At 38.3% G+C, this 26,335-nt stretch overlaps 1 protein-coding gene across 7 annotated transcripts; it reads left to right on the top strand.

Annotated features, from left to right (window-relative positions):
* The first annotated feature begins 1,475 nt into the window (after positions 1–1,475).
* tafazzin (tafazzin, phospholipid-lysophospholipid transacylase) lies at positions 1,476–19,356 on the top strand. Of its 7 annotated transcripts, none has more exons than XM_061902866.1 (11): positions 1,476–1,625; positions 5,205–5,352; positions 5,432–5,560; positions 5,621–5,666; positions 13,081–13,166; positions 16,195–16,275; positions 16,349–16,390; positions 16,447–16,509; positions 16,576–16,628; positions 16,686–16,776; positions 18,867–19,356. In XM_061902866.1, exons 2-11 carry the CDS (start codon positions 5,244–5,246, stop codon positions 18,890–18,892), a joined length of 726 nt encoding a protein of 241 aa, XP_061758850.1. In that variant the 5' UTR covers positions 1,476–1,625; positions 5,205–5,243; the 3' UTR covers positions 18,893–19,356. The 7 variants fall into 7 exon arrangements, with proteins under 7 accessions (XP_061758850.1, XP_061758852.1, XP_061758851.1 ...); XM_061902863.1 differs by having other exon boundaries at positions 1,477–1,625; positions 16,686–16,763; XM_061902868.1 differs by lacking the exon at positions 13,081–13,166 and having other exon boundaries at positions 16,328–16,390; positions 16,447–16,505; positions 16,686–16,763.
* Positions 19,357–26,335: the final 6,979 nt, after the last annotated feature.

Below are 26,335 nucleotides of genomic sequence, written 5' to 3'. Positions count from 1 at the left end.
AGGGCTTTGAGGGGTAAAGATTGGGGGGCTGATAGGTTGACATTGAAAACAATATATATCAATTTAATTCGGTCTGTTATCGACTACGGGTGCATTATTTATCGATCTGCTTCAAAAACTCTACTTGAGAACATAGACCGGATCCAGTCGCAGGCGTTAAGGTTATGTTGTGGAGCTACTAAATCTACTCCAGTGGCAGCATTACAAGTAGAAATGAATGAAAAACCTTTGGACATGAGGAGAGATCAACTCTCAGCAATTTATTGGGCAAACTTAAAAGGATCCAAGCAAGGACATCCAACCCGTCAAGTGCTAATAAATTGCCAAGAAAAAGGGAAGAAAAAAATGAATAGTTTTGGGTGGATAATAGGAGATATATGTAAAAAAACACAAATTGACAATATTAAAGTGAGCCCTACAGTACCAATTCCTGCAATACCACCGTGGATGTATGAAAACCCAAAGGTAGACATGCAGTTACTGAAGAATAGACATTTAAATAGTTACCAAATAGAACAACGGATTGAGGAAATGTTTTTTGATGATATTATGATATACACAGATGCATCAAAAACTATAAATAGTAAAGTAGGAGCTGCTGCAGTTATCCCACAGAGAAATATAGTGTTGAATAAAATAATTAGTGATAAACTATCTGTTTTTACGGGGGAATTGGTAGCAATTTATATGGCAGTTAACTGGATAGAGGAAAACAAAGCTAGGAAAGTAGTCGTGTGTTCGGACTCCAGCAGTGCATTGACGAGCATAAAAAACATAACATCAGAAACAAGACTAGATATAGTTTATGAAATAGTTCAGGCAATCTACAGAATAAATAAAGCGGGAGGTGTGGTAACATTTCTCTGGGTTCCTGCTCATGTAGGAGTTGAGGGAAATGAGTTAGCTGATAGATACGCAAAACAAGCAACCACTAAAACAGAAGTAAACATGGAGATTAAGCACAGTAAAGAAGAAGTGAAGAGCATAATTAAGATAGAACACAATAAAAAGTGGCAGGATAATTGGAATAAGGAAACAAAAGGTAGAGAGTTTTACAAAGTCCAGAGGAAAGTAGGTGTAATGAGAGGAGGGGGTAGAAATAGGAAAGAAGAAGACATTATTACTAGAATGAGATTAGGCCATACATATCTAAATAGTTCACTAAAATTGATAGGCAAACATACTACAGGGCTGTGTGATTTTTGCCATCAGATAGAAAATGTTGACCATGTCTTAATACAATGTAGGAAATATAATAGAGAAAGAGAAATAATGGAAAATAAGTTAGCAAAAGAAAATATTAGGTTAGAAGTGGGAGATATATTAGGATTGCATTCAGAAAACATAGGATATAAAGCAATATACACATATTTAAAAAACACTGGGTTAAGTAAAAGAATATAGAGTAGGGATCCACCTCGGTCCACACTCCATTACAGTAGGTGGCGGTAATGCACACCAGAAGGTTGCTTGCCAACCGCCATAAAAACAAAAGAAGAAGAAGAAGAAGAAGAAGGCATTTCACTTCTGGGTCAGACTACAGCGCCTTGTCAAAGAGGTGAAAGAAGCAAGTTTAGCTAAATGTTTCGTTTATTCTGTGTTTACAAAATCGGGAAGCAAACTAGGTAAGCAACTGTTTACGAACACAACAAACATACTTAAAAGTTTGTCATTCAACTGATTGGACTTGACTGGAATGTGAGTGTGCTCGCCATAGTTTCCTATGAATGACGTCAATGTGTGACATTTTTAGCCTATTGTGAACGAAATGTAAACCCTATGCCGATTGTTATCGCTTTAATTAGACAAATAAATTCTCTGTTATTGTTAAAAAATAATCTTACCTTCTTTAGCAACTTTCTTGGTTTATTACCACGGTTGCCGGGAGACGAGAATTTCAGTAGTGGGTATCGGTATCGATACCTATGGATTGCCACGATTCTCGATACTTAGTCGACACCACGATAACAAGAAAATCTGAACCCATGTAATTGTAGACTAATTGCAAATACCGCGAGATATTTAGGAGAATGTTTAATTTTTTGCACATAATTAAAAATGCATTGTCCCTGGCCATAGTGGATCTAACATAATAGTGTGAGAGTCCAGTCCATAGTGGATCTAACATGATAGTGAGAGAGTCCAGTCCATAGTGGATCTAACATAATAGTGTGAGAGTCCAGCCCATAGTGGATCTAACATAATAGTGAGAGTCCAGGCCATAGTGGATCTGACATAATAGTGAGAGAGTCCAATCCATAGTGGATCCAACATAATAGTGTGAGAGTCCAGTCCATAGTGGATCTCGCATAATAGTGTGAGAGTCCAGTCCATAGTGGATCTAGCATAATAGTGTGAGAGTCCAGTCCATAGTGGATCTAGCATCATAGTTGAGAGTCCAGTCCATAGTGGATCTAACATAATAGTGTGAGAGTCCAGTCCATAGTGGATCTAACATAATAGTTGAGAGTCCAGTCCATAGTGGATCTAACATAATAGTTGAGAGTCCAGTCCATAGTGGATCTAACATAATAGTGTGAGAGTCCAGTCCATAGTGGATCCAACATAATAGTGTGAGAGTCCAGTCCATAGTGGATCTAGCATAATAGTGTGAGAGTCCAGTCCATAGTGGATCTAGCATAATAGTTGAGAGTCCAGTCCATAGTGGATCTAACATAATAGTGTGAGTGTCCAGTCCATAGTGGATCTAACATAATAGTGTGAGAGTCCAGTCCATAGTGGATCTAGCATAATAGTGTGAGAGTCCAGTCCATAGTGGATCTAGCATAATAGTTGAGAGTCCAGTCCATAGTGGATCTAACATAATAGTGTGAGTGTCCAGTCCATAGTGGATCTAACATAATAGTGTGAGAGTCCAGTCCATAGTGGATCCAACATAATAGTGTGAGAGTCCAGTTCATAGTGGATCTAGCATAATAGTGTGAGAGTCCAGTCGATAGTGGATCTAGCATAATAGTATTAGAGTCCAGTCCATAGTGGATCTGACATAATAGTGTGAGAGTCCAGTCCATAGTGGATCTAACATGATAGTGTGAGAGTCCAGTCCATAGTGGATCTAACATAATAGTGTGAGAGTCCAGGCCATAGTGGATCTAACATAATAGTGTGAGAGTCCAGTCCATAGTGGATCTAACATAATAGTGTGAGTCCAGTCCATAGTGGATCCAACATAATAGTGTGAGAGTCCAGTTCATAGTGGATCTAGCATAATAGTATTAGAGTCCAGTCCATAGTGGATCTAACATAATAGTGTGAGAGTCCAGTCCATAGTGGATCTAACATGATAGTGTGAGAGTCCAGTCCATAGTGGATCTAACATAATAGTGTGAGAGTCCAGCCCATAGTGGATCTAACATAATAGTGTGAGAGTCCAGGCCATAGTGCAGGGGTCACCAACCTTTTTGAAACCAAGAGCTACTTCTTGGGTACTGATTAATGCAAAGGGCTACCAGTTTGATACACACTTAAATAAATTGCCAGAAATAGCCAATTTGCTCAATTTACCTTTAATAAATAAATCTATATATAAAAAAAAAGGAATTTCTGTCTGTCATTCCGTCGTACATTTTTTTCCTTTTACGGAAGTTTTTTTGTAGAGAATAAATGATGAAAAAAACACTTAATTGAACGGTTTGATAGAGGACAAACACGAAAAAAATAAAAATTTAATTTTGAAACATAATTTATCTTTATTTTCGACTCGTTAAAATTCAAAATGCAACCGAAAAAAATGAAGAGAAAACGAGTTAATTCGAATCTCTTTGAAATAATAAAAAAAAAAATAATTATGGAACATCATCACTAATTTTTCCTGATTAAAATTAATTTTAGAATTTTGATGACGTGTTTTAAATAGGTTAAAATCCAATCTGCACTTTGTTAGAATATATAACAAATTGGACCAAGCTGTATTTCTAACAAAGACAAATCATTATTTCTTCTAGATTTTCCAGAACAACATTTTTCAAAGAAATTCAAAAGACTTTGAAATAAGATTTAAATTTGATTCTACAGATTTTCTAAATCTGACAGAATAATTGTTTTAAATTTTAATCATAATAAGTTTAAAGAAATATTTCACAAATATTCTTTGTCGGAAAAACAGAAACTAAAATGAAGAATTAAATTGAAATGTATTTATTATTCTTTACAATAAAAAAAATACATTTACTTGAACGTTGATTTAAATTGTCAGGAAAGAAGAGGAAGGAATTTAAAAGGTAAAAAGGTATACGGTATGTGTTTAAAAATCCGAAAATAATTTTTAGGTTTGTATTTTTCCTCTAAAATTGTCTTTCTGAAAGTTATAAGAAGCAAAGTAAAAAAATAAATGAGTTTATTTAAACAAGTGAAGACCAAGTCTTTAAAATATTTTCTTGGATTTTCAAATTCTATTTGAGTTTTGTCTCTCTTAGAATTAAAAATGTCTACCATGAATTGATTAACGTGGACCCCGACTTAAACAAGTTGAAAAACTTATTTGGGTGTTACCATTTAGTGGTCAATTGTACGGAATATGTATGTGTACTGTGCAATCTACTAATAAAAGTTTCAATAATCAATCAATCAATCAATCGCTCAGAGCAAAGCGAGACCAGCTTGCTAGTAAATAAAAAAATAAAAAAAATAGAGGCAGCTTACTGGTAAGTGCTGCGATTTGAGCTATTTTTAGAACAGGCCAGGGGGCGACTCATCTGGTCCTTACGGGCGACCTGGTGCCCGTGGGCACCGCGTTGTTGACCCCTGCCATAGTGGATCTAACATAAAAGTGTGAGAGTCCAGTCCATAGTGGGGCCAGCAGGAGACCGTCCCGAGCGGAGACAGGTCAGCAGCGCAGAGACGTCCCCAACCGATGCCCAGAACAGGTGCACCCCGGGTCCCGACTTTGGATAGCCAGCCCTTCATCCGTGGCCACCGAACCCGTTTCCACGAAAGAGAGGGGGGCAGAGCAGAAAAGAAACGGCAGATCAACTGGTCAATTTAAAGGCTAGAGTATACAAAGGAGTTTTAAGATTGGACTTAAATGCTTCTACTGAGGTAGCATCTCTAACTGTTACCGGGAGGGCATTCCATAGTACTGGAGCCCGAATAGAAAATGCTGTATAGCCCGCAGACTTTTTTTGGGCTCCGGGAATCACTAATAAGCCGGAGTTGCATACTATGTAATACTTGTGTCTCACCAGAGTCAATGCGTGTGGCTGTAGCGCTTGTGGAGAGCTGTGATGCCCCTGGAGGTCAGATGGCCGTTCCCACAATGCCCCTCGTTGGCCTGGAGGGTCTCCAGCTCGCTGATCATGGGCATGGTGGGCTCCTACTCCTACTTTTGGACCAGTAAGTTCCGTTCTGTTGGGGAAAAAAAACAAAAAACAAACCCAGCTGTCATTCAGGAAGGTTGTCGCTCCCACCTTAGAGTACATGAACTCCTTGACGGTCCATAACCGGGAGGTTCTGTTAGAGCTGATCGACCGGCGGCCTGCGGACACGCCCCTCATCACTCTGTCCAATCACCAGTCTTGCATGGACGACCCTCACATCTGGGGTAAGACAAGACATCTAAGCTCCGTAAGGAAAGTGTTGACACTTAATGTGTGTGCGCTAGGTGTCCTGAAGCTGAGACACTTGTGGACTTTTAACAAGATGCGATGGTAAGTTTTGTTTCTTTACCTCGGCCATTTTATCTCTCCATTTGTTTTATTTGTTCACTTAACCCATACTTGCCAACCTTGAGACCTCCGATTTCGGGAGGTGGGGCGGAGGAGTGGTTGGGGGCGTGGTTAAGAGGGGTGGCGTATAATTCACCAACTCGAGTATTTCATATATATTTCATATATATGTATGAAATACTTGACTTTCCGTGAATTCTAGCTATATATATGTATTTTATTATATATATGAATAAAATAAATAGTTGAATTTCCGACAGCACCTATCAAATACACAGTAATAAAACACAGTTGTTCTACTAACTGTAGTGTGCTTGCTGGTTTCTAAAAAACAACAACACTTACCTTTCACTATTTGAGTAACTTTTGTTCTGCCGTTTGCGTACTGGCGAGCAATCTCCGAATCCGGGAACATCCTTCACGGATTTGTTGTAGACATCCACAAATGAGAACGGGATGTTGCTTCCAGCTATCAGCATAGCCATCTTTCTTACAGTATAAGATACACCATCGGGTCATCATTTTGCGAGGTGGGCCATAATACTTGGTTGTGAATGAGGCTTCGCGAATTCTAGCTATATATATATATTTATTTTATTATATATATAAATAAAAGAAATAGTTGAATTTCCGACAGCACCTATCAAATACACAGTAATAAAAACACAGTTGTTCTACTAACTGTACTGTGCTTGCTGGTTACAAAAAAAAACAACACTTACCTTTCACTATTTGAGTAACCTTTGTTCTGCCATTTCCGTACTGGCGAGCGATCTCCGAATCCGGGAACATCCTTCACGGATTTGTTGTAGACATCCGCAAATGAGAACGGGATGTTGCTTTCAGCTATCAGCATAGCCATCTTTGTCTCAGCATAAGATACACCATCGGGTCTTCATTTTGCGAGGTGGGCCATAATACTGGGTTGTGAACGATGCTTCGCGAATTCTAGCTATATATATTTATTCTATTATATATATAAATAAAATAAATAGTTGAATTTCCGACAGCACCTATCAAATACACAGTAATAAAAACACAGTTGTTCTACTAACTGTACTGTGCTTGCTGGTTACTAAAAAAAAACAACACTTACCTTTCACTATTTGAGTAACCTTTGTTCTGCCATTTGCGTACTGGCGAGCGATCTCCGAATCCGGGAACATCCTTCACGGATTTGTTGTAGACATCCGCAAATGAGAACGGGATGTTGCTTCCAGCTATCAGCATAGCCATCTTTGTCTCAGCATAAGATACACCATCGGGTCTCCATTTTGCGAGGTGGGCCATAATACTTGGTTGTGAACGCTGCTTCGCTGCGGACGCTTTGTGCTTCGCTGACTGGCCTTTCATGGCTGAATATATCCGTTCAGCCGCCGTGTTCAATGGAGTAGTCTGTCCTACAAAATTTACAGGCAACATACCGCTTCCCCTTCGAACTCTCCTGGATAAACTGAAATTCTTGTTTCCAATCGTTCTGGAACTTGCAAGCGTATTTCTTCATTTTGCTCGTCGATGGTGTAATATATTGGGTTGGAGTCAATAACCAGGTGACGTGATGGAGTTACGTCTCTTTACTGTGGGCCTCAGAACAGACTCCCTAATGCATGTTCCTTGACTGCACTTAAATGTAGAATGTATTTACATTCTATTCTATGTACAGTAGATGGCAGTATTGTCCTGTTTAAGAGGGTCACAACATTGAGTCAGGTCTGCATGGAGCTGGAGGGGGTGTGGCCTCCAGCTCCGCCTGAATTTTGGGAGATTTTCAGGAGAAAATTTGTCTCGGGAGAGGCGCTGAATTCAGGGACCACAGCAGAGCTACGACAATTTTGTGGTACAAAAAATAAGATGAACTAGATGAGGCAATTTCTGAAGGAATTGCGTGTGAATGCTCCAAAGCTGAAGTTGAAATGTAAGAATAGTTTGAATATTGGAATGGTTTGAAAAGCTTGAATTTCCAGGAAAACCGGAATTTGGTTTAGAACTTGGGAAAGTGTTAGCTTGAATGTCCAGGATGAGTGGAATGAGTTAATGTTGGAATGGAGTGAATAGATGATAAAATGTGGGAATTGTGCAACCTGGAAAAATGTCCCATTAATTTCAATGGGAATTTCCTGGAAATTTGTGAATTTTGGGAAAAGCAGGTTTTCCCCAAAAAATTATTAGGATGAGCTGAATTGGTTGGTGTTGGAATTGTTTAAAGGCCTACTGAAATGAAATGTTCATATTTAAACGGGGATAGCAGGTCCATTCTATGTGTCATACTGGATCATTTCGCGATATAGCCATATTTTTGCTGAAAGGATTTAGTAGAGAACATCCACGATAAAGTTCGCATCTTTTGGTTGCTAATAAAAAAGCCTTGCCCTTACCGGAAGTAGCAGACGATATGCGCGTGACGTCACGGGTTGTGGAGCTCCTCACATCTGAACATTGTTTACAATCAGGGCCACCAGCAGCGAGAGCGATTCGGACTGAGAAAGCGACGATTTCCCTATTAATTTGAGCGAGGATGAAAGATTTGTGGATGAGGAAAATGAGAGTGAAGGACTAGAAAGAAAAAAAAAAGACGAGGGAGGTGGGAGCGATTCAGATGTTATTAGACACAGGATAATTCTGGAAAATCCCTTATTTGCTTATTGTGTTACTAGTGTTTTAGTGAGATTATATGGTCGTACCTGTTCAACCTGAAGGTCGGCCCCGCACCTTTCTTCAGCACCAGTCGACGGGTGGTGACGATGCCTATCTCTGCCCTTCGCAAGGGACCCTCTTCGAAACACGATCTTTCGAAATGATCGCTGCATAATACACTGTACTTTGTGTGTGTGGTCCAATCTAACCGTGTTCGCTTGACATCTCTGTTCCATAGTAAAGCTTGACTGGCATCTTTCGGGAATGTAAACAATGAAACACCGGCTGTGTTTGTGTTGCTAAAGGCGGCCGCAATACACCGCTTCCGACCTTCAGCTTCCTTCTTTGACGTCTCCATTATTCATTGAACAAATTGCAAAAGATTCAGCAACACAGAAGTCCTGAATACTGTGGAATTATGCGATTAAAACAGATATTTTATTGCTGGGAACGTTGCTGAAACATAATGTCCTCTACAATGCATGACGTCACGCGCACGCGTCATCATACCGCGACATTTTAGCATGATACTTCCGCGTGAAATTTAAAATTTGCAATTTAGTAAACTAAACCGGCCGTATTGGCATGTGTTGCAATGTTAATATTTCATCATTGATATATAAACTGTCAGACTGCATGGTCGGTAGTAGTGGGTTTCAGTAGGCCTTTAAATAGGTCACGAAATGTTAAAGTAGTAACACTTTTTCAATTGAGAAATTGTATCATGGAATTCCTGGAATTTCAGAAAAAACAGGAATGTTTATAGTTCCTAAACCAATTTTTTTTTTGTCCTGAGTAAGAAAAAATGTTTTGACATTTGAATAGTTGAAATAGGATGAAAAAGGGAAAAGAAGTAGTCAAACAAAAAAGGTTGGACATAGGGTTGTTAAGAAAATGGGAATTCCAGGAAATTTGTTGAACGCGGACAAATGGTAGTTTGAATGTCTAGGATGAGTTGAATGTGTTGAAGGTGGAATGTTTTGAATTGGTTGAAGAATGTGGGAGTTGTGGAAGTTTGAAGAATGTTCCATTGATTTCAATAAGAATTTCAAAACAAATTGTGAATTTTGGGAAATGCGGGATTTTTTTTTAAAATGGTAAAACAACTTGAATGGTCTAAATGAGTTGAAATGGTTGGTGGTGGAATTTTTCAAATCGGTCAAGAAATGTTGAAGTAGTAACCTGTTATATTGAGAAATGGTATAGTTGAATATCGGGAAAACTAGGAATTTTTCCAGTTCAAAAAACAACTTTGTGTTTTTGTCCTGATTAAGAAGAATGTATTGACGGTGGAACTGTTGAAATGTGTTGAAAAATGTGGAAGGAGCAGTCGCCAGAAAAAAGGGTGGAAACAAGGCTTTGGAAAACCAGGAATTCTGGAAAATCCTGGAATTTTTTGGAAATTGGGAAAAAGGTCATTTGAATTCCCAGGATGGTGGAATGTGTTGAAGGTCAAATGGCTTGAATGAGTTGAAAAATGTGTAAATGGTGGAAGCTTGAAAAATGGCCAATTCATTTTAAATGCGAAAAATGTCCTGGAAATTTGGGAATTTTGGGAAAAGCGGGATTAAAAAAACCCAATGATTAAGAGAGCATGAATATCCTGCATGAGCTGAATTGGTTGTTTTTGGAATTGTTTAAGTTAGTCAAGAAATGTTGAAGTAGTAACACTTTTTTAATTTAGAAATTGTATTATGGAATTCCTGGAATTTCAGAAAGAAACAAGGAATGTTTATAGTTCCTAAACTTGTTTTTTTTCCTCACTAAGAAAAATGTTTTTAAGGTGAAAGAGTTGAAATGGGATGACAAAAGGAAAAGGATTGGTCAAACGAAAAAGGTTGGAGATAGGGTTGTTAAAAAAAAAGAGAATTCCCGGAAATTTGTTGAACACGGAAACATGGTAGTTTGAATGTCCAGGATGAGTTGAATGTGTTGAACGTGGAACGGTTTGAATAAGATGAAAAATGTTGGAGTTTTGGAAGTTTGAAGAATTTTGGGAAATAAGGGAATTTTTTTGGAAAATGACAAAAAAATGTTTAGTTTTCTGGATGAGTTGAAATGGTTGGTGTTGGAATTTTTCAAATTGGATCAAGAAATGTTGAAGTAGTAACATGTTGAAATGGTATAGTGGAATTCCTTGAATTTCGGAAAAACTGGGAATTTTTCAATTTCAGAAAACAACTTCTTTTTTTCCTGATTAAGAGGAATGTTTTGACGGTGCAACAGTTGAAATGCGTTGAAAAATGTGGAAGGAGCAGTCGCCAGATAAAAGGGTGGAAATAAGGCTTTGGAAAACCAGGAATTCTGGAAAATCCTGGATTTTTTTTTACTTGGAACAATGTACCTTTTATTTCAATGGAAACTTCCTAGAAATTTGGGAAAAGTGTGATTTAAACATTTTTTTTGAATTAGTAACATGTTGAAGTGAGAAATGGTATAGTGGAATTCCTGGAATTTCAGGAAAACTGGGAATTTTTCCAGTTCAAAAAACTATTTTTTTTTTCCTAATTAAGAGGAATTTTTCGACGGTGTAACGGTTGTAATGCGTTGAAAATATGGAAGGAGTAGTTGCCAGAAAAAAAAGGTGGAACTAAGGCTTTGGAAAACCAGGAATTCTGGAAAATCCTGGACTTTTTTTCAACCTGGAAAAATGAAAGTTAGAATTTCCAGGATGGCGGAATCTGTTGAAGGTGGAATAGTTTGAAAAATGGCCAATTAATTTTGAATGGAAAAAATGTCCCGTAAAATCAGGAATTCTGGAAAATCCTGGAATTTTTTTGACTTGGAAAAATGTCCCATTTATTTCAATGGGAACTTCCCTAGAAATTTGGGAATTTTGGGAAAAGTGGGATTTAAAAAAAAAATGTTGAAGTAGTAACATGTTGAATTGAGAAATGGTATAGTGGAATTCCTGGAATTTCGGGAAAACTGGGAGTTTTCCAGTTACAAAAAACAACTTATTTTTTTCCTAATTAAGAGGAATTTTTCGACTGTGTAACGGTTGAAATGCGTTGAAAAATGTGGAAGGAGTAGTTGCCAGAAAAAATGGGTAGAACTAGGGCTTTGGAAAACCAGGAATTTTGGATAATCCTAGAAATTTTGTTTTAACCGGGAAAAAGAAAAGTTAGAATTTCCAGGACGGTGGAATGTGCTGAAGGTGGAATGGTTTGAAAAATGGCCAATTAATTTTGAATGGAAAAAATGTCCCGTAAAACCTGGAATTCTGGTAAATCTGGGCAATTTTTTAATTTGTCAAGGTAAAGCCCGTGATTCCCTAGCCACACACACACACCGTAGAGTCATCTAACTTGATATGTGATACAGGCTAACTGTTAGCATGCTAACATTAGCTTGCTAGCATGCTAACATTAGCTTGCTAGCATGCTAACATTAGCTTGCTAGCATGATACATTTTTGAGGTAGTTTTGCAAACGTTTACCCCAGAGTCATATAACTTGGTACGGGACACTTGTTAACTGTTAGCATGCAAACGATAGCATGCTAGTGTTGCGTATGGACCAATTCTTCCTCCCAGGGAATTTAAACGACTGGTCACCCCCCAGAGTTTGTTAGATGACACGTAAGGTATAAATGAATCCCGGAAAGAGTAGCTTATTTTTAAATTTTATTACCAAAGCTTTGGGAGACCAAATCTATGCACGACACATTCAAATCGCATCGCCCTAGTTGATCTGACCATACTCCGGAAGTTTCACTCGCCCCCCTTCTTCTCCTCTCCCCCTCCTCCTAAGCCTGGGACATTTGAGATAAAAAAGTGTTATGACTTCTTGCTACATTCCAACCTTCAAGGTCTACGCATGGCCAATACTTAGTTGTTCTAAAATATGACTAAGATTTAAAAAGATATCTCTCTCCATCAGCTTACTTAAGCATGCTAACTTTTTCATCTAATTTTACACCTTTTTCTCCATTTCATACACCTTACAGCCGTGCTATTTGAAATGTGAGACATGTTAGCCGTTAGCATGCTAATGTTAGCTTGCTAACATCATAGTGCTAACTTTTTTTAGCTATGTCTACACTGTTTTTGTCTAATTCTCCAGCCACATACATGCCTAACGTGGTATAACTGTTAGCATGCTAATATTAGCTTGCTAGCATGCTAACTTATTGAGGTAATTTTGCAAACTTTTACCCCAGAGTCATATACATTGGTGTGTGACACTTGTTAACTGTTAGCATGCAAACTATAGCATGCTAGGAAGCTAACTTAAGCATGCTAACTTTTTCATCTAATTTTAAACTTTTCTCTCTATTTCCGCAACCAAATGCCTTACAGCTGTGTTGCTTCAAATGTGAGACATGTTAACTGTTAGCATGCTGATATTAAAGTGCTAACTTTTTAAGCTAATTTTACACTTTTTTTCTCTATTTCCGCAACCATATACCTTACAGCCGTGTCACTTAAAATGTGAGACATGCTAACTGTTAGCATGTTAACGTTAGCTTGCTAACATTAAAGTGCTAACTTTTTAAGCTAATTTTACACTTTTCTTTCTAATTCCCCAGCCACACACCTTAGAGTCATATAACTTGGAATGTAGCTCTTTTTGTACAATTACACATATAAACTCACCGATTCAGACACTCGGCACCATCTTAAAAGCACGGTGGCTTCCGTAAATTGGAAGTTGGTCATTCAGGTGTTGACATGCGTACAAGTCCAAGGACGCAATATATATATATTTTTTAATAAACATTTTTTCAATGCACGGAAACGTGACGGACTGTTTTCCGGCAGGACCCCCGCAGCGTCGGACATTTGCTTCACAAGAGAATTGCACTCTCGCTTCTTCAGCAGAGGGAAGTGCGTTCCCGTCTGCAGAGGTAGGTTCAATTACTGATGACATCTATTACACAGACAAGAAGCAAGGAATCAAGCAGAGACAAAGTTCAAATTTTGCTCAATGAGGAGAGACGTTTTTGGGCTGTACTCTACTTACAGCTCCAAACTATGCTCTAAAATCCTTAGACACAATACATAACTGACACTTGCAATATCACCCTGTCTCTGCTTTGTCTGCGTCATGGTACTCAATGTTTGGCCTTGGCAGTCAGCGGTCCGAGTCCGGACACAAAAACTGATGCGAAACGACTCGCATTCTTTCGGATTGCCCGCCGCCTCTTTGCACAGATGGAAAAGTACAACTTCAGCACAATTGATAATAACTATAGCAACGACCCTTAAGCATAAGGGTTGTATATATATATATATATATAATTATTCTAACAGCGACACACACTCCATTTTGTCTTTGTCTCCATCGGGCCTGCAAGGCAACCCTTTTTCAAAAATGTGTGAAATTGGAAAAAAAAAAACATTTTTTTGTGTAAGAGGACAAACGTGACACAAGCCTTCCTAAATTTTAGAAATCCCACTTAAGCACTGATGAGAAGATTTCATTGGTCCTTGAACTCACCGTAGTTTGTTTACATGTGCAACTTTCTCCGACGCTGCCACAGAAAGACGTGTCTAATGCCACTCCCTTGTTTCATTTTGCCCACCAAACGTTTTATGCTGTGCGTGAATGCGCAAAGGTGAATTTTGTTGATGTTATTGACTTGCACGCTAATGTCTTTTGCTAGCTTTTTAGCAAATTTTGCATGTTTTAAACCTAAAAATTGCGGTTTTTGATACGTGGCGCCATATTGGAAGTGTGCCAACGGTTTTTGGCTAGTTTTGTATGCTTACACCTGTTTTTTTACAAGTGCAACTTTCTCCGATGCTGCCACAGAAAGACGTGTTTTATACCACTCCCGTGTTTCATTTTGTCCACCAAACGTTTTATGCTGTGCGTGAATGCACAAAGGTGAACGTTGTTGATGTTATTGACTTGCACGCTAATGTCTTTTGCTCGCTGTATAGCAAATTTTGCATGTTTATACCTAAAAATCATGCAGTTTGATACTTGGCGCCAATTTAAAAGTATAATAATGTCTCTTGTATTAGCATACTTACATTTTATCCTTGCTTTTTAGCTAATTGTGTATGTTTATACATACAAATCATAGATTTTAAAACTTGGCGCCATCTTAGAAGTATGCTAACGTCTCTTATATTAGCATGCTAAAGTTTTATCTTAGCTTTTTAGCTAATTTTGTATGTTTAAACCTAAAAATCATACATTTTGATACAAACCCCGTTTCCATATGAGTTGGGACCTTGTGTTCGCTGTAAATATAAACGGAATACAGTGATTTGCAAATCCTTTTCAACCCATATTCAATTGAATGCACTACAAAGACAAAATATTTGATGTTCAATCTCATAAACTTTATTTTTTTTTTTGCAAATACTAATTAACTTAGAATTTCATGGCTGCAACACGTGTCAAAGTAGTTGGGAAAGGGCATGTTTACCACTATGTTACATCAGCTTTTCCTTCAACAACACTCAATAAACGTTTGGGAACTGAGGAAACTAATTGTTGAAGCTTTGAAAGTGGAATTCTTTCCCATTCTTGTTTTATGTGGAGCTCCAGTCGTTCAACAGTCCGGGGTCTCCACTGTCGTATTTCACGCTTCATATTGCGCCACACATTTTTGATGGGAGACAGGTCCGGGCTGCAGGCGGGCCGGGAAAGTACCCGCACTCTTTTACTACGAAGCCACGCTGTTGTAACACGTGGCTTGGCATTGTCTTGCTGAAATAAGCAGGGGCGTCCATGGTAACGTTGCTTGGATGACAACATATTTTGCTTCAAAATCTGTATGTACCTTTCAGCATTAATGGTGCCTTCACAGATGTGTACGTTACCCATGCCTTGGGCACTAATACACCCCCATACCATCAGAGATGCTGGCTTTTGAACTTTGCACCTATAATAATCTGGATGGTTATTTCCTCTTTGTTCCGGAGGACACCACGTCCACAATTTCCAAATATAATTTGAAATGTGGACTCGTCAGACCACAGGACACTTTTCCACTTTGCATCAGCGAAGCCGACTGCGTTTCTGGGTGCTGTTGATAAATGGGTTTGGCTTCGCATAGTAGAGTTTTAACTTGCACTTACAGATGTAGCGACCAACTGTAGTTACTGGCAGTGGTTTTATGAAGTGTTCCTGAGCCCATGTGGTGATATCTTTTACACACTGATGTCGGTTTTTGATGCAGTACCGCCTGAGGGATCAAAGGTCTGTAATATTATCGCTTCCGTGCAGTGATTTATCCAGATTTTCTGAACCTTTTGATGATTTTACGGACCGTAGATGGTAAAATCCCTAAATTCCTTGCAATAGCTCGTTGAGAAATGTTGTTCTAAAACTGTTCGACAATTTGCTTACATCCTTGTTTGTTAATTACTGAGCATTTCATGGAAGCTGCTTTTATACCCAATCATGGCACCCACCTGTTCCCAATTAGCCTGCACACCTGTGGGATGTTCCAAATAAGTGTTTGATGAGCATTCCTCAACTTTCTCAGTATTTATTGCCACCTTTCCCAACTTCTTTGTCACGTGTTGCTATTATTTGCAAAAAAAAAAAAAAAAGTTAATTAGTTTGAACAACAACTATGTTCTCTTTGTAGCATTTTCAACTGAATATGGGTTGAAAATGATTTGCAAATCATTTTATTCCGTTTATATTTACATCCAACACAATTTCCCAACTCATATGGAAACGGGGTTTGTACTCGTCGACAACTTAGAAGAATGCTAACACCTCTCATGTTAACATGCTAACATTTTATCTTAGCTTTTTAGCTAATTTCGTATGTTTATACCTAAAAAAATCATGGTTTTGGATACTCGGCGCCAACTTGCAAGGACAGGCCGGAGTTTCAGGGCACATTTCGCAAACCCATCAAAGTTTCTGCGGGAATTCCCCTCGTTCTTTAATTGTTCTTTCTTCAGGGGATGGCGTTTACCAGAAGGGGATGGATTTTGTCCTGGAGAAACTGAACAGAGGGGAGTGGGTGCACATTTTCCCAGAAGGTAGGCGTGTACTTCTGCTGTTGAATGGGAAGTTGCAAAAAAAAAAAAGAAGCACTGTTTTTGAATTGACCAGGCAAAATCAACGCGACCGAAGACTTCCTCAGGTTAAAATGGGGTGAGTGTGCAGGACATGATCGTCAATACCACTTGCTGACCTGGCTGGTGTTGCAGGTGTCGGACGCCTCATCGCGGAGTGCAGGCTGCATCCTGTCATCCTGCCACTCTGGCATGTGGGTCAGTAGCCGGGTTAAGAAAAGGTGCCTTAAAATGGTAGAAATGACCTCTCATCTTTTGTGTCAGGTTTGAGCGACGTCCTGCCCAACGTGGCTCCCTACATTCCTCAAATCGGCAAGGTAACGAGCAACATTTCTCTGTTTTCTGTCCGCCTTGTGTCATGATTTGCTCCCCAGAGAATCACCGTCCTGGTGGGGAAACCTTTCAGCGTGAGAGACCTGGCAGAAAACCTCCGAGCTGAGAAGAAAAGCCAGGTGACGACACAGGGTTTTTTTGTTTTTGTTTTTAACATTCTTAACTGTCATACTGTCAAAGTTTGTTGTTGACGAACCCCAGGATGCAGAGATGGAGGCAGGCATGGAGTGAGAAAACATGATTTAATTGAAATACTAGAACAAAAGGGTACAAACAAAAAGCTTTGCACGAGGCGGATAACCAACTAAGAGAGCTAGCATGAGAGCTAGAAAATAAAAGGAGCTTAGCATGGAAGCTAGCAAAAACAAATGGGGCTTAGCATGGAGGCTAGCATAAACAGAACCGGGAACAGAAGTTGTTACGTGTTGTATAAAGAGAAATTGGAAGCAGGGAACAAAAAACAGTAAGGTAACGAAAATATAGCTTACCGCTACGCTGCAAAGATACAACACGACACGACAGGTAGCAACGACAAGGGCGACATGTGGCAACGACAATAATCCAGCACTGACTGGAGGAACGAAGCAGGTAAAATAGGAATCGGGCTGATTGACACCAGGTGTGGCTAGGTGCCAATCAGCCGCAGTTGAGGGGAAACAAAGCACTCAGGGAGACAAACAGGAAGCTGAACCAAAATAAGAGTGCTGACAGGAACTAAGGACAGGAAATACTAAGCATAAAGAGGAAAAACTAAAACACAGTGGCAAGCCTGACACATACATGTGCAAAAAAGGATATTAAATGTAAAAAATATCCGTAGAAATAGTCTGTTCCAGGGTCAAATTGTGGCCATTGTAAATATGTATTAAGTGTGCAAGCACAATTTTAAGTCACATTTTACATTCCTAACTGTCGTACATGTGTAAAAAAGGATTTTAAATTTAAAATAATGTCCATAGAAAATAATATAAGTAGAAGTAGTCTGTTCCAGGGTCAAATTGTGGCCATTGTAAATATTGATGAAGTGTGCAGGCACAATTTTAAGTCACATTTTACATTTTTAGGTGTCATACATGTGAAAAAAATGTTTTTTAATTGTAAAAAATGTCCATAACAAATAATACAAGTAGAATTAGTCTGTTCCAGGGTCAAACTCAACTATCATAAATGCCTACTAAGTGTGCAGGCCAAGTTTGAAGTAATATTTTACATTTTTAACTGTCATACACATGTAAAAACGGATTTAAAATGTAGAAAGTGTCCATAGAAAATAATATTAATTGAAATAGTCTGTTCCAGGGTCAAACTGTGGCCATTGTAAATATTTATTAGGGGGGAAGGCACAATTTTAAGTCACATTTTACATTCTTAACTGTCGTACACATGCAAAAAAGGATTTTAAATTTAAAATGATGGCCTTAGAAAATAATATAAGTAGAAATAGTCTGTTCCAGGGTCAAACTGCAGCCATCATAAATGCCTACTAAGTGTGCAGGCACAGTTTTAAGTCCCATTTTACATGCATAACTATCATACATGTGTAAAAAAGGATTTTAAATGTAGAAAATGTCCATAGAAAATAATATACCGGTAAGTAGAAAAAGTCTGCTCCAGGGTCAAACTGCAGCCATCATAAATGGTTACTAAGTGTGCAGGCACAGTTTTAAGTAATATATTTATATTCTTGACTGTCATGCACATGTAAAAAAGGATTTTAAATGTAAAAAATGTCCATAGAAAATAATATAAGTAGAAATAGTCTGTTCCAGGGTCAAACTGTGGCCATCATAAATATTGACTAAGTGTGCAGCCACAGTTTTAAGTCACATTTTACGTGCTTACCTATCATACATGTGAAAAAATGTATTTTAAATGTAAAAAATGTCCGTAGGAAAAAATGTAGATAGAAATAGTCTGTTCCAGGGTCAAACTGTGGCCATTATAAATATTGACTAAGTGTGCAGGCACAGTTTTATGTCACATTTTACATTTTTAACTGCCAAACACGTGTAAAAAGGGATAAAAAAAAAATAAAAAAATAAAATGTCCATAGAAAATATCCGTTCCAGGGTCAAGCGTGTGGCCATCCTGCACATGTAGTTGGTATAAAGGCAAAGTTTAAGTCACGAGAACACAACAAATACAAGCATAAAAAGAAGTTAGCGGTGTCACAAAAACTAAGACTATGTCTTCATGTCCCCCCAAAAAAATTGTCCTTTCAGGTGGAAACGAGGAAGACCTTGACTGACTTCATCCAGGTGGAATTCCAGAGCCTTAAAGTCCGAGCCGAGTCGCTCCACAACCAGAACCAGACAGAGTCCTGAAACGAGGCAACTCTTTTAAAGTTGGAAATGACAACATTTTTTTTTATTCCAAAGGGACCTGAAAGAACTGAACTCTGCTCTCGGACCCATGCTGCTTGTGAGCCAGTACCGTATCTTGTCCTGGTGGACTCATGCCGGACTCTACTCTGAGGGTGTCCAAAGTGTGGCACAGGGGCCATTTTGTTTTTATTGTCCTTTCAGTGTATTCTAAAATACATTTATGGATTTATAAAAACATCATAGCTATCCCATGTCCCAACTTCTGTACCATTCAGGTTTTTAACAAAAACATTTGCCAAAGTTGTGCCCGGATTTGGCACTTGCAACTTTTTTGGGCCCCCTAGTGACCTACTTTGCAGTCCTCAATAAAAAAAAAGTATGACGACTATTTTTGTTTTTGTTTTTTTTGGCACTCAAATTTAAACTGACTCGCACAATGTTTGGTCTCACAATAACTAAGGAGTTATAACAAATTTTTGCTGAAAATGTATGTCAAAATGTTGCCTAAGAACAATTTTATGTTGTAATTTTACATGAAAAAAATAGTTTTCCAGCAAAACTTAGGCTCCCATTTTTTTGAAATTTCAAAATTTTCAGCAAAAAAATTTTCGTAAAAATTTTCCAAACATTTTCAGCAAAAGATTTCATGAAAAATGTCATCAAAAAATTGGTGAGTACTTTGGTCGAAAATGAGTGACATTTTTGGCAAAGATTTGGCAAACACCTGTCAAAAAATTACACGGATTATTTTGCCGAAAATGTTCGGCAAAAATGTGGCAACATTTTTGTCAGAAATGTCAAATTTTTTAATTGAAAAGTGAAAGTTCTTTAGCAAAAATTGGGCTAAAATTTTGTCAAAATATTTGTAAACATTTTCAGCAAAAAAATCTGTCAGACAATTTTGTAAAAAATATGGCAAACAATTTCGTCAGAAATTATTTGGACATTTTAAAAAATTTTTTTTGAGGTATAAAAAAAGACGGGTCAAAAATGTTCACCTAAAATTCATGTAAAAAATGTTGCCTAAAAACTATTTTGTCAATCGTGTTGTAATTTTTCATTAAAAAAAATTATTTTTCAGCAAAACTTTGTTTCACATTTTTTTTAAATGCGATATTGTCAGTAAAAAAAAAATTGGCAGACAATTTCGTAAGAAATTATGCAACTATTTTCGGTAAACGATTTAGTAAAAAATTTCCAAAAAAATGGTGAATCCATCCATCCATCCATCCATCATCTTCCGCTTATCCGAGGTCGGGTCGCGGGGGCAGCAGCCTAAGCAGGGAAGCCCAGACTTCCCTCTCCCCAGCCACTTCGTCTAGCTCTTCCCGGGGGATCCCGAGGCGTTCCCAGGCCAGCCGGGAGACATAGTCTTCCCAACGTGTCCTGGGTCTTCCCCGTGGCCTCCTACCAGCTGGACGTGCCCTAAACACATCCCTAGGGAGGCGTTCGGGTGGCATCCTGACCAGATGCCCGAACCACCTCATCTGGCTCCTCTCGATGTGGAGGAGCAGCGGCTTTACGTTGAGTTCCTCCCGGATGGCAGAGCTTCTCACCCTATCTCTAAGGGAGAGCCCCGCCACCCGGCGGAGGAAACTCATTTCGGCCGCTTGTACCCGTGATCTTATCCTTTCGGTCATGACCCAAAGCTCATGACCATAGGTGAGGATGGGAACGTAGATCGACCGGTAAATTGAGAGCTTTGCCTTCCGGCTCAGCTCCTTCTTCACCACAACGGATCGATACAACGTCCGCATTACTGATTGGTGAATACTTTTGTCAAAAATGATTTGGACATTTTTGTCAAAGATTTGGCAAACGTTTGTTAAAAAATTAGACGGATATTTTTGCCTAAAATGTTTTGCAAAAATGTGGAAAAAATTATTTTCAAAAAATTTAACAACATTTTAGTCAGAAATGTGGCGTAATTTTTCATTGAAAAGTGAAAGTTCTTAGCAAAAGATGGGCTAACATTTTGTCAAAAAATTGCATGGATATGTTCGTCCAAGATTTCAGGAAAGTTTTCTGCGAAAATGTGGCCACCATTTTTATCAAAAAATGTGCTAACAATTTTATCAGAAATGTAATTTTTCCCCCCAAAAAAAAAAAAAATTGTCCAAGTTTTTCAGCAATATTTTGGCTGAAATTTTGTCAAAGATTTTACGGAAATTTTATTTAAAATTTGTCGGATATTTTTGGAAAAAAATTGGGCAAACAATTTTGTTAACTTTGTTAAATATTTTCATCTACAAAAATGTGAATAATTTCTTAAATAATATGGTGAACACTTTCAGCAGAAATAAGCAAAAAATTAGGATAAAAAAAAATTTGACACATATTTTTGTCCAAATTTTATGGAAAATAGTCTGCACAAATGTGGCTAAAATGTTAAATCAAAAAAATGTGCCAACAATTTCGACAAAAATGTGTTGTCATTTTTCATTTAAAAAAATGTTTTTCGGCAAAATGCATATATATTTTTTTAATTCGACATTTTCAAACCAAAAAATTTGGCAGACAATTTCGTAAGACGTTTTGCAAACATTTTCGGCAAATGATTTTTTTGAAACATTTTATAAAAAAAATAAAATTGGTGAATGCTTACGTCAAAACTGAGCCGGACATTTTTGTCAATATTTGTCAAAAAATTGGATGGATATTTTCCTCAAAGATTTCAGGAACAATTTTTGCAAAAATGTGGCCAACAAATATTTGATATTTTTGTACAAAAATTCATGAAAAATAATCTGCAAAAATATGGCACGCTTTCGTGAACAATTTAGGGAAAATTAGCTTTCCAAAAAATTGACATATATTTTCGTCAAAAGATTTTATGAACATTTTCTACAAAAATGTAGCGACTATTTTTTGTAAGAATTTCCTTAAATTTTCATTAAAGGTAGGTGGGTTGGGGGTTCAAAAACTAATTTACAGCTGTACTGTACGATATTCCTTGTTAAAAAAAAAAAAAATCCAAACAGGAAATTAGGGGTGGGCGGGTCAATCCAAATATGGGCGGTATTGTTATGAGATCGATGCTATTTAGTTCCCTTTTGTGTTTAGTGAAGTGAAATATATTTATATAGCGCTTTTCTCTAGTAACTCAAAGCGCTTTTACATAGTGAAACCCATTATCTACATTTAAACCAGTGTGGGTGGCACTGGGATAAAGCGTCTTGCCCAAGGACACAATGGCAGTGACTAGAATGGCAGAAGCGGGGGTCGAACCTGGAACCCTCACGTTTCTGACACGCACACTCTACCCCTATACCATTTCTTGAAAGACATTAATAAATAAATTAAGACTTTTCAAACTTTTGGGCACCTATCTTGTAAAAGTGAATATTTGTATTTGTTTGTTTATGTTTTCTAATGTTGTACTAAATTAGGGGTCGGCAACCAAAATGTTGAAAGAGCCATTTTGGATGAAAAATACAAAAAAAGCGAATCCATCTGGAGCCGCAAAAAATTTAAATACTTATTTAAGTATTATAATAAAGACAACACATGACATAAGTGTCTATATTAGCTATATTAGCCTACTATCAAAATGTCTATGCAGGCCGAAGCAAATCTTCGTTGACAAAAATGTTGAAATTTAACATTTATTTTACACATTTTTACAACATTAGAAATCATTAGTAAATAAATGTGTGTGTCCAAGATAAGGCTGTTTTCTTTTAATATATTTATTACAATCTTTGGCAAGCTAGGTAATTATTTGCTGTGGTCTGGAACAACATGGCAAACAAACTACTATCTGGAATGCAGCCAATATTACATACAGATCATGTGTCATGAGACATGCACAACTAAATGATATACAAAGAGGATAAAAGTGAAGGATCAATCGATCAATTAATGTTTATTTATGCAGCCGTAAATCACAAGTGTCTCAAAGGGCTGCACAAGCCACAACGACATCCTCGGTTCAGAGCCCACTTAAGGGCAAGAAAAAACTCACAAGCCAGTGGGATGTCAATGTGAATGACTATGGGAAACCTTGGAGAGGACTGTAGATATGGGTGACCCCCCCCCCCCCCCCGGCCCCTCCCTCAAGGGGAGACCGGATGCAATGGACGTCGAGTGGGTCTAACATAATATTGTGAAAGTCCAGTCCGTAGTGGATCTAACATAATAGTGAGAGTCCAGTCCATAGTGGATCTAGCATAATAGTGAGAGTCCAGTCCATAGTGGGGTCGGCAGCGCAGAGATGTCCCCAACCGATGCACAGGCAAGCGGTCCACCTCCGGGTCCCGAGGATATTAAATGAGCTCAAAATATACCTACAAATCAGGCATAATGATGCAATATGTAGACAGCTAGCCCAAATAGCATGTTAGCATTGATTAGCTTGCAGTCGCGCACTGACCAAATATGCCTGATTAGCACTCCAACGAGTCGACAACATCAACAAAGCTCACCTCTGTGCACTCACGCACAGTATAAAAGGTTTGGTGGAAAAAAATGAGACAAAGAAGGAGTGGGAGATTTTACATGTAAACAAACTGTCCCCGTCACAGTCCAGGCTATGGTGAGTTCAAGATCCGCCGAAATTAGTAGGACAAAACGATTTGTTTTGGTTTGTGTCATGTTTGTCCTCAAACAAAAAAATACTCAAACAAAACAATTACTTACCCCCCCCCCCTTATCCATTTTCAATCCTGTTTTAAAATTGCTCCAGGGAGCCACCAGGGCGGCCCTAAGGAGCCGGATGTGGCTCGAGAGCCGCTGGTTGCTGACCTGCCCCCCCCCCCCCCCCTCGTACTAAAATGAGATTTTCTTTCTTATTTAAACGGGGATAGCAGGTCCATTCTATGTGTCATACTTGCGATATTGCCATATTTTTGCTGAAAGGATTTAGTAGAGAACATCCACGATAAAGTTCGCAACTTTTGGTCGCTAATACTAAAGCCTTGCCTGAACCGGAAGTAGCAGACGATGTGCGCGTGACGTCACGGGTTATAGGGCTCCTCACATCCTCACATTGTTTATAATCATAGCCAGCAGCAGCAAGAGCGATTCAGACCGAGAAAGCAACGATTTCCCCATTAATTTGAGCGAGGATGAAAGATTCGTGGATGACGAAAGTTAGAGTGAAGCACTAGAAAAAAGGAAAAAAAAGGCGATTGCAGTGGGAGCAATTCAGATGTTATTACACACATTTACAAGGATAATCCTGGAAAATCTCTTATCTGCCTATTGTGTTGCTAGTGTTTTAGTGAGATTATAAAGTCGTAGGGGTGTGGCCACGGGTGTAGTGACTGCCAGTCTCTCCGTGGGAGGAGGTAATAGTCGCCGCTGCAGGAGGAGGACGCCGGCTCCGCTCATAACTATGGTAAGAGCCGACTTATTACCACAATTTTCTCACCGAAACCTGCCGGTTGACATGTAGTCGGGATCCATGTTCTCTTGACCGCTCTGATCCATAGTAAAGCTTCACCTACGGGAATTTTAAACAAGGAAACACTGTGTGTTTTTGCGGCTAAAGGCTAAAGCTTCCCACCTACATCTTTCTTCTTTGACGTCTCCACTATTAATTGAACAAATTGCAAAAGATTCAGCAACACAGATGTCCGGAATACGGTGTAATTATGCGATTAAAGCAGACTACTTATACCTTGGATCGGTCTGGAAAATAATGTCCGCTACAACCCGAGACGTCAAACGCACGCGTCATCACTTCGCAAGAAATTTAAAATTGCAATTTAGTAAATTAAAAAGGCCCTATTGGCATGTGTTGTTGCAATGTTAATATTTCATCATTGATATATAAACTATCAGACGGTAGTAGTGAGTTTCAGTAAGCCTTTCAAATTAAAAGTGTCGCGACCCCAAAAGGGACAAGCGGTAGAAAATGGATGGATGGTGTTAATATCGATGTTGACGATACAGTCCAGTACAAAAATGTACTGTATTCGCCCGATCCCGACAGGAAGTGACGTGACGTAAAGTCACAAAGTAAGGATGCGTTCACTGATGCTGGGAAAATTGATGTATATCAGTAATTGGATTATTTATGTATTATAGCAGTGGTTCTCAAATGGGGGTACTTGAAGGTATATCCTATTCTAAAAATATTCTAAAAAAATAGCAAAAATTAAAAAGTCCTTTATAAATATATTTATTGAATAATACTTCAACAAAATATGATTGTAAGTTCATAAACTGTGAAAAGAAATGCAACAATACAGTATTCAGTGTTGACAACTACATTTTTTTGTGGACATGTTCCATAAATATTGATGCTAAAGATTTCTTTTTTGTGAAGAAATGTTTAGAATTGAGTTCATGAATCCAGACGGATCTCTATTACAATCCCCAAAGAAGGAACTTTAAGTTGGTGATTACTTCTATGTGTGGAAATCTTTATTTATAAATGAATCACTAGTTTATGTCATGATCCACGTCTTGGATCATGTCATATTCTGGTTTTGGTTCTGTTTTGTATTTCCCTTAGTTCCTGGTGGCACTTCCTGTTTTGTTCCGTTTCTATGGTTACCCATTAGTGTCACCTGTCTCGTTTGTCGTCACGCACCTGATTTGTGATTATCTCCTTATTTAAGACCGCCTTTGTTTGACATTCGTTTTCGGACTGTAGTTTGCTACACGCAACAGGTGACGTCGCATTCCCGCGTTGTATTAACTATTCTTAGTGCTCGTTTAGCTTCCATGCTATTTTGTTTGTCCTTTTCCCTAGTTCTCACACTAGCGCTTTCTGTTCTTTCTAGCTCTCATGCTAGTTTAGTTTGTTTTATTTGTTAGTGCCCTCGTGCAAGTGTTTTGTTTCCTAGTGTGTAAATAAATCATTATTCCTTACCTTCACGCTGTGTTCCATCTTCACTGCACCCACGAGTGACCGCAACTCCACCACGATGCCAGCTAAACGTCACAGTTTATTTTTCAACAAGTTTTATAGTTATTTTTATACCATTTTTTTTCAAATAGTTCAAGAAAGACCACTACAAATGAGCAATAGTTTGCACAGTTATACAATTTGCTAAATCAGAAACTGATGACATAGTATACCCCACCTTCCGCCTGATTGTAGCGGAGATAGGCACTAGTGCCCCCCGCGACCCCAAAGGGCATAAGCGGTAGTAAATGGATGGATGGATGACATAGTGCTGTATTTTACTTCTTTTTCTTTTTTTTTTCAACCAAAACTGCTTTGCTCTGATTAGGGGGTACTTGAAATAAAAAAATGTTCAGGACCACTGCATTATAGTGTATTTTTTACACGGGGCTTCATGTAAAAAAATACTATTGGTATACAATATGTTGCCATATTTTGTGTGGTTTAAGGATATAGTTTTTTAAATATTTTCTTTATACGTTTTAGCGGCACTGCGTCGTGACGTCATAGC

The sequence above is a fragment of the Nerophis ophidion genome, linkage group LG06 (assembly GCF_033978795.1).
Source record: "Nerophis ophidion isolate RoL-2023_Sa linkage group LG06, RoL_Noph_v1.0, whole genome shotgun sequence".
Taxonomy (NCBI): Eukaryota; Metazoa; Chordata; class Actinopteri; order Syngnathiformes; family Syngnathidae; genus Nerophis; species Nerophis ophidion.
Note: the sequence above shows the minus strand (reverse complement) of the source record. Positions and strands in the feature narration are given on the sequence as shown.